Source organism: Clupea harengus, chromosome 5 (genome assembly GCF_900700415.2).
Source record: "Clupea harengus chromosome 5, Ch_v2.0.2, whole genome shotgun sequence".
In the NCBI taxonomy this organism is placed as follows: Eukaryota; Metazoa; Chordata; class Actinopteri; order Clupeiformes; family Clupeidae; genus Clupea; species Clupea harengus.
The window spans coordinates 18846435-18857656 of NC_045156.1; the positions used below are offsets into that span (position 1 = coordinate 18846435).

The window sequence follows — 11222 nt, forward strand, 5'->3', positions numbered from 1 at the left end:
GGTAGGGGCGATTATGTGTGGCAGTTTAAACGCTGCGTCGTTCATACATGCGCAGTTCAGAGCTTCACCGGAAATAAACAAGGGGGGAGGCCGCTTCAGAGCATAGACAGTAAATAGACCACCCTATCCACGTATCGCTTTATTTGTACAGTATATCGCGTCCTTGGGAAGACTCAAGAGAGAAACTGTCATACTTCTCACTTGAGGAGTCAGTAGACGGGGCATGGAGTGTGTGAGTACATTTATGTAACTATCTGCTTAAGTGAGCAAGCTATGCAGCGTCTTAGCTACCGATAATGTCAAGATAACGAACAGCTGCTAACCAGCTAGGCTAGAACAAATAATGCCAGTCAGTAAACGTTACTCATTTTGGTTATGTTTTGGAGAAATGTGTCAGCTGAGAGGTTAAACCACGATGTGGTAAACAGAAAGTCTCAGGCAGGTCCACGTAAAATCCAATCATGAAACCAGTCATCTTAGTTAACACTAACCTTACTGGACTCGCTAGCCAACTGTTTGGCTATGCTTCCTGTCATTAGCTAGTTTTGCAGTTGAACTTTCTAGCAAGCTGAACAAGCCGGTCAGTGTGGATGGGGATTATCAGTTAACTTAAATGGTATTCCCTTTAGCTAGTAGCTACTGAGTGTGGTCTTTCGGTGGTAGGCTGTCAATGTATACTACTAAATAAGTATTTTCTCTAGTATAGAACGCTTAATGGCAGCAACATTGTTTGGCGCTTCACATATCTTGTCTGCCCAGTTAGCGTTAATGGATAATTCCATAGGGATCGGGTAGATAACGTAAATATTTAAAACACAATAACACCCTGGGACAATATTATTTAGAGCTAAAACTGGGTGGGCGTTCTAGTTATCACTGTTACAAGCTATCGCTAAGTAACTTCCGTTGTTATTGTTTCTAGCGGATACCAAAGTATTCGAAGTTGCCCAAACAAGTATATTAGACATTTGAGGAAATATTCTCAATAAAATTAGCTATAAAGCAAACAAGTTACTCCATGGAAAAACATCAGTGAGGCAAGGAGAAAGGGTGCATGCGTCCAACAAGCTTGCAACGATGTGAGTGCCGGCTGGATTAATAGTTCTCAGTATATTTTAAGTGGTCACCAACTACAATTTATTCCACGACACGGTGTAACAAAAAATGGCTTATTTCTTTAAAATCACCCCCCTTGTTATGCAAATGTTAAGACTCTTGTATCTGACCGATTAGACTTAACGTTACTGATTTGTCATACACATATCTCTGGTTCGCTGACATCATGTAATGTCTAACCACAAACACCAGTGTTGCAAATTATAACTCCTGGCATCTATTTATTCACAAGGCTCGTCATTATGGTACGAAAACACAACTTGCTGTTGTACTCAGCACATCAAACGTTGCTGATGTGTGATATTTGATGAGTACAGCTGCTTAGGTATTTCAGCAATACTTTACTATGTACTGTGGGCTCAGCAGACTAAGAACTTGCATACCATACAGTTGACATTTTTAGCACAGGTGAGGTTCAGTGGGCTGTTATCATGTTTTAAACCATATCTCTCTCCAGTTAACATTTGCACTTTAAGATAACAAAGACATTGGAAGGGCAAGTTGCGGTTTGTATGTGTGTCCGTCTCTCTGTGTGTGTACTAGTCGAGGTTGTGTCACAAATGGATGACATCTTTAATTTCTTTAACTTAATCTCACCAGTGATGTTTACAAAACAAGTGATCTGTGTTTTAGGTTCCAGATTCATTTGATGATGTAGGCCAAGAGGTGAAAAAGGAGCCTGTTGTAGAAGGTGAGGCAGCCCAGCATGCAGGTTTGTGCTTTTCCTATCAGTTTGACCTCATGGAATGGGGTGTGTTGAAATGTGTGTGTGTGTGTGTGTGTGTGTGTGTGTGTGTGTGTGTGTGTGTGTGTGTGTGTGTGTGTGTGTGTGTGTGTGTGTGTGTGTGTGTGTGTGTGTGTGTGTGTGTGTGTGTGTGTGTGTTTGTTCGTTCGTTCGTTCGTTCGTTCGTTCGTCCCCCTGGGTAAAACCAATCTTTATCACCCCAGAAACAAAAGTAAACTCTGAAATGAACAGGGTAGAATGTAACTTAAAGTGTTGGATAGCTTGTAATGATGTTTACAGTAGATCACTTTGTGATTTTGACTCGGTCAGAGTGAAATATGAATACTCGGTAAACACTGAGATTCACTGTAGGGTGCGTAGGAACACATGAGGTTGAACACACGTGCGCACACACACACCACACACACACACACACACACACATGCATGCACACAAACATTATGTCACTTTTCCTCAGTCACACCTTTTGAAAAAGAAGGTTTTAGTTGCTCTTTATTTTGCCAGAAAAATTGATTAATGTTTCATTTTCTCCCCCCACCCCCCTCCAGATCCAGAACATAATGTTTACACACGGTTCATGAAGTCACATCGCTGCTATGACCTGGTGCCCACCAGCTCCAAACTGGTTGTGTTTGATACCTCGCTTCAAGTAAGTGGGGGTCCTACACCTATACCCTCTTTACAACTATACACATTTCTAGATAAATGTAAAGGCTCTTTCTGGCACTCACTCTGTCCTTCACACACGTACAGTACATTCTTCCTATAAGCTTCCATGCAGATTTTCTCTGTGACAAAAGGAACATACTAACTTGCCTAATTCTACACAATAGCTTTTTGATAATAAAGCATACATTATAATTTTGCGTTTTCATTTACCTTATAAGGTGAAGAAGGCATTTTTTGCACTAGTATCAAATGGGGTCAGGGCAGCGCCACTGTGGGACTGTAAGAGGCAGTGTTTTGTCGGTGAGTAATGGCTTTAATTTATTGTCATAATTGCAATATATCCCCAGGCATTTGGACTTATGTCTATACCCTTCTCCAACAGGTATGCTGACCATAACTGACTTCATCAACATCCTTCATCGTTACTACAAATCACCCTTGGTATGAATCCAGCTATTGTAACTGCATAGGCATTGGTGTAAAGGGGCTGGCCCCAGAAGTGCCCTTCAACAAAGGCATTACATTTTCCTTCCTCCAGACGCAAAGAGTGTAAAATAATTGGATATATGTTATAGCTGTACTTCAGGCTATTGTGATTGCGCACACAGATCCTCCCTTGTAAAAATGTCACAGCTGTCACCTAACTCCTCAGTCTGTGTTATGGCTGAGAGGGATGCTCACACGACATTTCCGGGTTCCCTCCTCAGGTGCAGATCTACGAGTTGGAAGAGCACAAAATTGAGACCTGGAGAGGTGAGGAATGCAGTGTGCTCAGTTGAAGGTCAGTGTTTGGAGAGTTTCTTAAAGTCAGGGATTGACATGTCACTTGTGCGTCTCTCTTGTTGTTTAACAGAAGTGTACCTTCAGGACTCCTTCAAGCCTCTCGTCAGCATCTCTCCAAACGCAAGGTACTTCAGGATCACTCTTATTCCTTCTCAGAATTAGTTTTTGTGGTTGTTGTTGTTATTGTCTTTACTAGTGTCCTCTCTGTAAAGACAGATAGTGTGGCTCTTGTGTCATGTATTTTTTTCCCCACATGTTAAGGTTAGCTTTTTTGTCCTTTTCTCTCACTCTGTTTCTTTCATAGTCTATATGATGCTGTAGCATCTCTGGTCAAGCACAAAATCCACAGGTTGCCTGTAATAGACCCTTTGACTGGGAACACGCTCTACATTCTCACACACAAGCGGATCCTCAAGTTCCTCAAACTTTTTGTGAGTGCCAGTCACACTAGCTCCTCCACATGTTCAGACACAACCTGCACTGACTCGCTCCTTCCATGCTCTGCTGACCTGGGGGAAACCCTGATGGTTTTTTCAAAGTACTAGAGAGGTTTTAATGTTCTGAACAATGTTCTCTGTGTGTCTCTCTCTCTCTCTCTCTCTCTCTCTCTCTCTGTGTCTCTGTGTCTGTCTTCATATGAATGTCAATTGTCCGCTCTCTGTCTCCACGTTCCAGATTTCTGAGATGCCCAAGCCGGCCTTCATGACTCGGAAGCTGGAGGAGTTGAGTATAGGAACGTTTGACAACATAGCGGTGGTGCGCTCTGACACGCCACTGTACACAGCGCTGGGTATTTTTGTGGAGCAGAGGGTTTCTGCTCTGCCTGTTTTAGATGACAAAGGTGAGGGATGGCTGTTAAAACAATAATGAATTTATATTTTTTTGCCATGATTGTTAATTAAATTCCTTCCAGTCTTTGTCGGTCATGTGATTGATCATGTCCCTGCCCCTTTCTCTTTCCTCCTTCTAGGACGTGTTGTGGATATTTACTCAAAGTTTGACGTCATAGTAAGTCCCCCTAAAGCTGGTTGTTTGTGTCTGTGCTTGTGAGTGTGTGTGTGTGTGTGACAAAAACATAAACGATCAATGATCAGCCCTTTTATTAATAGAACTCGTCACTAGCATATGGTAGCATTCGCTAGCATTCACTAACATTCTCCAGCGTTCACTAGCATTCGCTAGCGTACAGTAGAACACAAGTGTCAGCCCTGTGATGCCACTGGGTCTATTACAGCACAGGAAATAAAACTCCTACTGTGATGGAGGAGTGTTGTTCTCTTGGTCTTAAACCTCTCTTATTTTAGTTGTTGCCTGATACACTTACACACACACTATTTACAGTGGGGAAAATAAGTATTTGAACCCCTGACGATTTCGCAAGTTTGGCCACTTGCAAAGAAATGTGTGATCTATAATTGTAATGGTAGGTGTATTTTAACAGTGAGAAATAGAATATCAACTAACAAATCCAGAAAACTGCATTTTATAACATTTATGACTTTATTTGTATTTGATGCAGAAAATAAGTATTTGAACCCCCAAGCAAACAGCACGAATTCTGGCTCCCAATGACCAGTTATGCGCCCAAGAAGCACACAGATTAGTCCTCATTAGGCCTAACAAGGTACACCTGATCTCAACTGGTGATGTGTATAAAAGAAACCTGTCCAAAGAATCATACTTTACACCTTCAACCTCACCACCATGGGCAAGACCAAAGAGTTGACCAAGGACGTCAGAGATAAGATTGTAGACCTGCACAAGGCTGGAATGGGTTACAAAACCATCGGCAAGCAGCTTGGTGAGAAGCAGACAACTATTGGTGCGATTATTCGTAAATGGAAGCAACACCAAACAACTGTCCATCGCTCTAGGTCTGGGGCTCCATGCAAGATATCCCCTCGTGCGGTATCGGTGATCATCCGAAAGGTGCAGAATAACCCCAGAACTATACAGGGGGAGCTTGTGAATGATCTCAAGGCAGCTGGGACCACAGTCACCAAGAAAACCATTGGCAACACACTACGCCGTAATGGTTTGAAGTACTGCAGAACTCGCAAGGTCCCCCTGCTCAAGGAAGCACATGTACAGGGCCGTCTGAAGTTTGCCAATGAACACTTGAATGATTCTAAGGAGGATTGGGAGACAGGATATGGTCAGATGAGACCAAAATCAAGCTCTTTGGCATCAACTCAACTTGCCGCGTTTGGAGGGGTAAGAATGCTGAATATGACACCATCCCCACCGTCAAGCATGGAGGTGGAAACATTATGCTTTGGAGCTGTTTCTCTGCCAAGGGTACAGGACGACTCCACTGCATCGAGGGGACTATGGAAGGGGCCATGTAATGTGGAATATTGGGCTTGAACCTCATTCCCTCATTCCCTCCGATTGAAAACGCAACCTTAAGGATTTGGAGAGGATCTGCAAAGAGGAGTGGACCAAAATCCCTCCTGAGATGTGTGTAAACCTGGTGACCAACTGCAAGAAAAGTCTGACGTCTGTGCTTGCCAACAAGGGTTATTCCACCAAGTACTAAGTCATGTTTTGCTAGGGGTTCAAATACTTATTTTCTGCATCAAATGCAAATTAAGTCATGAATGTTATAAAATGCAGTTTTCTGGATTTTTTTGTTGATATTCTGTTTCTCACTGTTGAAATACCCCTACTATTACAATTATAGATCACACATTTCTTTGCAAGTGGCCAAATCGGCCACTTATTTTCCCCACTGTATGTCTCTATGCTTGTACGTGTGTGTTTGTGTGCCAGCTCTAGCCTTGCTATTGATGTGACCACGAGAGGTCAATATCCACCAGTCCCTTAGTGCGGGAGCAGCAGTATCAGTAAATCCAGCCGCCGACTATTCTGCTGCTTTAAATAGAGCCATTGGCTGCCCGCAGGCTCAGTGTGAACTCATTCACCATGGCCTCCCTGTGCTCCTGTCCCTCAGCAAGGTTGGCCTCCATGTGCTGTTTGGACACGATCTGTGCAAGGGTGTGAGAATATGGGTTTCATTGTGGTGAATAGGAGGCACAGATCCTTTTTTTAGTGTTGTGAATGGGTTTTGTGTGTGTGTGTGCTTGCGTGTGTGTGTGCGTGCCTGTGGAAGCAGGTTTTTTTGGCACCTCTGATATTTATATCTGTTGATGTGTGAATGTGTTCCGTAGGTTTTCCACAAGGGCTTGTGTGTGTGCGCATAGAAGCAGGTTTTTCTGGCACCTCTGATATGTATATTTGTTAATCCGTGTGTGTGTGTGTTTGTGTGCGTTTCTGCGTTTGTGCATCTGATCTTTCTAATATGTCTATGCCCTATTGTGTGAGTGTGTGTGTTCCTCCTGTACTGAGTGATTTTCTCTTTCTCTCTCTCTCTCTCTCTAGAACCTGGCAGCTGAGAAAACTTACAACAACTTGGACGTGACTGTCACTAAGGCCCTGCAGCATCGCTCGCAGTACTTTGAGGGCGTGCTGACCTGCTACAAACACGAGACTCTGGAGACTATCATCAATAGACTGGTGGAGGCCGAGGTGACATTCATATCATTTCGATGGGCCTCATTTCCATTACTTCACTATGCTTCTGCCTAAAATGTGATGAGATTATTTGCTATGAAGGGTAAGATTAGACCTAAGTGCAGCTACCTGTACCAAGCAATTACTGTAAAAAGCATAGACAGCGTTCGCTCATGTCAAAAGTGAAGCCACCAGAGGAACTGAAAAATGGTGGCGATTTAACTGAATATGGTCAGGCCTGGACAAACCTGACCAATTTTCTGTTTACTACGCATGCTCTGGCTGTACAAAGCACTTACTACTCAGACTCTGGATGCAATTTTGCAAATATGGCCAACCAATTTTGGCTTCATTTCTTCATAACATAAAGTGCTTGATTTTCAGAGTCATTGGTACCAACACAAGAGTGCATCCGCATGTACTTGCAAGCAAGCGATCCAGACAAGTCCTAGACTGCAGGACTGATTCACACAGCAGCACTACTAGTGTGGTCAGTGCCCATATCTCATCCCTCTTTTGTGCCCCAGGTGCACAGGTTAGTGGTGGTGGATGATCAGGAGGTGGCGCAGGGCATTGTCTCCCTGTCGGATATCCTCCAGGCGCTGGTGCTCACCGGTGGGGAAGAGGGTAAGCTCGTGCTCATGCTCTGTGTGAACTCCCTGTCGGTGCAAGAGCAGTCCTCCTGAAAGTTGTCTTTCTTAACTCTTCTGCATGTCTGCACATGTAAAACCATACGGAAAAATAAAATGAATATATATGTTCATTGATACATAGTGTATACGATAGCAGTGTGTTACTCCTTTCACTACAGTAAACATAGAAAAAATATCTGTTTTATGTATGACCTATGTATGGCATTAAGGCTATTTTAGTATGAATTGTATATGCAAGCTCTTTACCACAGGCAAGTTTTGTACCTACAAGTGTGATTCCTATGTTTTTTACAGACCATTTTCATGTGGGAAGACACCACAGACTGACAAAAAGTAATTTGTTGTTTTAGGGACGGCTCGATAATCTGGTGGGAGAGAGGAAGGAGCTTTTGTTCCTTTGTCTCTGTCTGTGGGGGCACGGCTGGACGATTGGCCCGAAGGGAAGGTCCTGAAGAGAAAGTGTGAGAGGGATGGGGTTTCAGGAAGAGAGAGGAGTCTTCGTAAAGATACTCCTGTTACGGTTGATCACCCACCTGTGAAAACAGGGATTTCTCTCTCTCTTTCTCTCTCTCTTTGTCTTTCCTTTCTCTTTCTCTGTCTCTCTTTCTCTCTGCCTCTTTCATCGTGAGCACATGAAAGATTTCTGTTACACATTGAATCCAGCAATACATATAGGCACTATAAGGGATGGACAGCACAAACATTGAAATCATGCCAAAATTTCAAACCAAACACACATCCCACCAAAATTGCTTCTTGCAGGGGAACAGCCTGTTAAAGGCACCACTTCCTACTGTTTTTGTTCCATCAGGAGCTCAGGTGTAAATTATGCAGTTAAACCATTTTTTTTCTTCACGCTATGAAGGGAGCCACTCAAGTATTGTGTGTGTTAGAGCAAGATGACACTGACTTCATATAAGAGTTTTTAGCTCGATATCTCTGGCCTCGGAAGTCCACTGTAGAATGCACCCGTGCCGGCCAGATGTTTGATTTGTGCCCCACAAACGTAGGTCAAAACAGATCGGTGTGAGAAGTCAGAGCTACGTCTGAAAAATTCTAAAAAGCCGTCTTCTACGGCCCACACTGCGGTTCGAACCTCGTGAGCCTCTCTGCCGGGAGTTGTCTGCAGCCAGGCAAGACATTCTCAGTCAGTGGTGTTAGCTGCTGTGGTCTGGGGTTAAAAATAATAATAATCACATTCCATAGATGCACATCCAAAACATTCTCTCTGTTGAGAGTCACATAGACCCCATAAATCATAGAGTATTTGAAGGCCGTATTCGTATTTTAAGCCAAAATCGACCATGATCTCAATCTCTGCCTGGTCCACAGACCTGAATTAAAAAAAAATGCAGACCCAGACTTGGAAATGGTAACCTTTTCTGAATGACCCATTGGCCCCTGTAATGTGAAGTCTGCTGTGGAGAAATAATGATTGCTGTTTTAAGAGCTTGTATTCATTTATATGAACATATGGACACTGAATATTTATGTCATAATCATGGTTTTCGTATGCATTTTTTAATTTCACACTCTCAGTTCTGTTGTCATGTAGCTGATGAAATGGACATAGTGTTTGCATTCATTTGAATGGTCAGTAAGGAGGACTTCTTGAGTTCTATGAACAGCTGTACTGAAGGTCACTTAAATCACTTGAAAAGGCAATTTGTCATTTTTTTTACTCCTTTGAACTTATTAAGAAATGGAGATGAAGAGATAGGCTCTCATCTATTGGCCATAGGCCGCTGTCTTTCCCTAAGCAATCGCTGTATTTTCAAAACTTGCCGGAAAGAGCAAATCGGCACACTGGCCTTAAAATTAGTGCACAGACGCAACACTTCTAATTGTGTTCCAGCTTTCCGTGTTTTAACCAAGGTCCAAAAAACTGCAGCCCTCTTCATTTTGAGGAGAAGTCTTGCAACTCTTCATTTATTCCACAGCTCTATGTCCCGGTGACCTGCTCCTTGTCCCTCGTTCTCTGGCGTAATTGATTCCTGTTCGGAGGTGTGTGTGTGGGTGTGTGCCGCATCAAAGGATCATTCTAGCATAACGGGAGTCCTTCCTTCGCATCGTTTTCCTACTGGTCAGCAGTCTGGCCTCGTCTCTTAGCAGCACAGTCCAATGAGCTTTCCCTCCTTGTCAGCATTTTCGTTTCAAAAAGCCCCAGCGACTCTGGAACCTGACCCAGGTGGCAACCCTGTCACCCTGACCAAATGGACCAATCACAGGTCATTGTGAATAGAGGGCGTCCATCAACTGAATGATCGCTTGGTGATATTCTGACCCCGAGTTCTTTTAACTATGTCTCACATTGTTTGTCCTCCAAATGTTTTCGTTCTTGAAAGGGATTTGTATAGCCATTCCATCATGATATCATTTCCTTTATTACAAATCACATTCTATATATCTTCAATACGCGTATGAGATTATTTTTCAACATACAGATCAATGCCCAATGCATCATGTATGTAAATATCCCACGTTTTGTACAATGCATAATATGTCCACGTAATTTTTAACTTAATGCATGCACAATATAAATATTTTAGTTTTCTTCATTTGTATGTCATGTCTTTGGTTTTTGTGTGGGTGTGTGGGGGGGTCAGTGTTTATTTGTGCATGTAAGAATGCATAGACAAATCTGGACACTACTGATGGTTTATGGAGAAAAATGTTAAATTGTCTCGTGTTTTGCTATCTTCTATAAAATGGAACAAACTATTTGCATTCAGATGCTTGTGGATATGTTTTGTCATCAAACAAAGATGTTCTCCCAGGCTAAGTGAAACTATAATACAGTTATTTGGTAATGGCACTGGGTCAGTGTTAAGTCTGTGATCTGCAAACTCACTTCCTCCACGCTGAGGACAGGTCTCTGTCATTTTCCTGCTGACTGTTGTGCAACATTTCACCAACTCCCTCCAGAGTTCTGCGCTAGGTTGAGCCACCAAGTCTGGTCTTACCATGTGGCATTCAACTTGCAGAGGTTTTGTGGTAGTTTTACCGGTAATCAAAAACTTCAATTCAAACTCCTTGTTCAGATAGCATTTGTTCTGTTGTGTCCTCTTAGTGCACAATTAGCACTATATTGCAATTTAATATTTTCAATCTGACTTCAAGTGTTACTACCACATGAACAAGAAAACATACATCTAACAAACACTGATAAAATTGTATTATAATGAATTCAGTGGAAGTAAATGAAACCTATTCAGTGGGATGCCACTGTGAATAGTGAATGCCTCTCTACAGTGCTAGTGCTAGTCTTGTGTTTGGTATATTATGTCTGCCAGGCAGTTTTAGGTTCAGAGGATTCAACAGTGCAGTGTTCTTTCATGGGTGCTCTTTGTGTGGCACCCAGGCTTCATTGCCCAAAATCTATTTTTGAGTAAATGTTAAGGATACTTGGTTATCTGAATGCACTGTGTTCAATCAAGGAAACAAGAGGAAAGGACTTGCAATGCTGTAAATTTTTAAGAACCAAATAGTAAAATGTCGTAAACGTACTTATCTATTAACCATGACGCAGAATAGAATATACGTTACATAGAACTATAGTTTATTAGTGTGTGAACGGGTACGAAAGGTTGACCATAGCTAACAGACACTTGAATACAGTCATAGCTGAGCTAGTAAATGTAATGTTTACCATAATACAGCATGATCAACTCCAAAGGAAAATCATGTCCCAAAAGGCTTTATGAGCCCTTAAAAAGGCACGCCCTGAACATGGTAATCACTAT

General features: G+C 42.5%; 1 protein-coding gene across 2 annotated transcripts; it reads left to right on the forward strand.

The window, feature by feature from the left end:
• Positions 1 to 53: 53 nt before the first annotated feature.
• prkag1 (protein kinase, AMP-activated, gamma 1 non-catalytic subunit) lies at positions 54 to 10210 on the forward strand. Of its 2 annotated transcripts, none has more exons than XM_031567989.1 (13): positions 54 to 232; positions 1750 to 1828; positions 2410 to 2510; positions 2749 to 2830; positions 2913 to 2971; positions 3238 to 3283; positions 3384 to 3438; positions 3618 to 3744; positions 3989 to 4154; positions 4284 to 4321; positions 6695 to 6841; positions 7354 to 7453; positions 7830 to 10210. In XM_031567989.1, exons 1-13 carry the CDS (start codon positions 224 to 226, stop codon positions 7841 to 7843), a joined length of 1023 nt encoding a protein of 340 aa, XP_031423849.1. In that variant the 5' UTR covers positions 54 to 223; the 3' UTR covers positions 7844 to 10210. The 2 variants fall into 2 exon arrangements, with proteins under 2 accessions (XP_031423849.1, XP_012684844.2); XM_012829390.2 differs by having other exon boundaries at positions 1750 to 1807.
• Positions 10211 to 11222: the final 1012 nt, after the last annotated feature.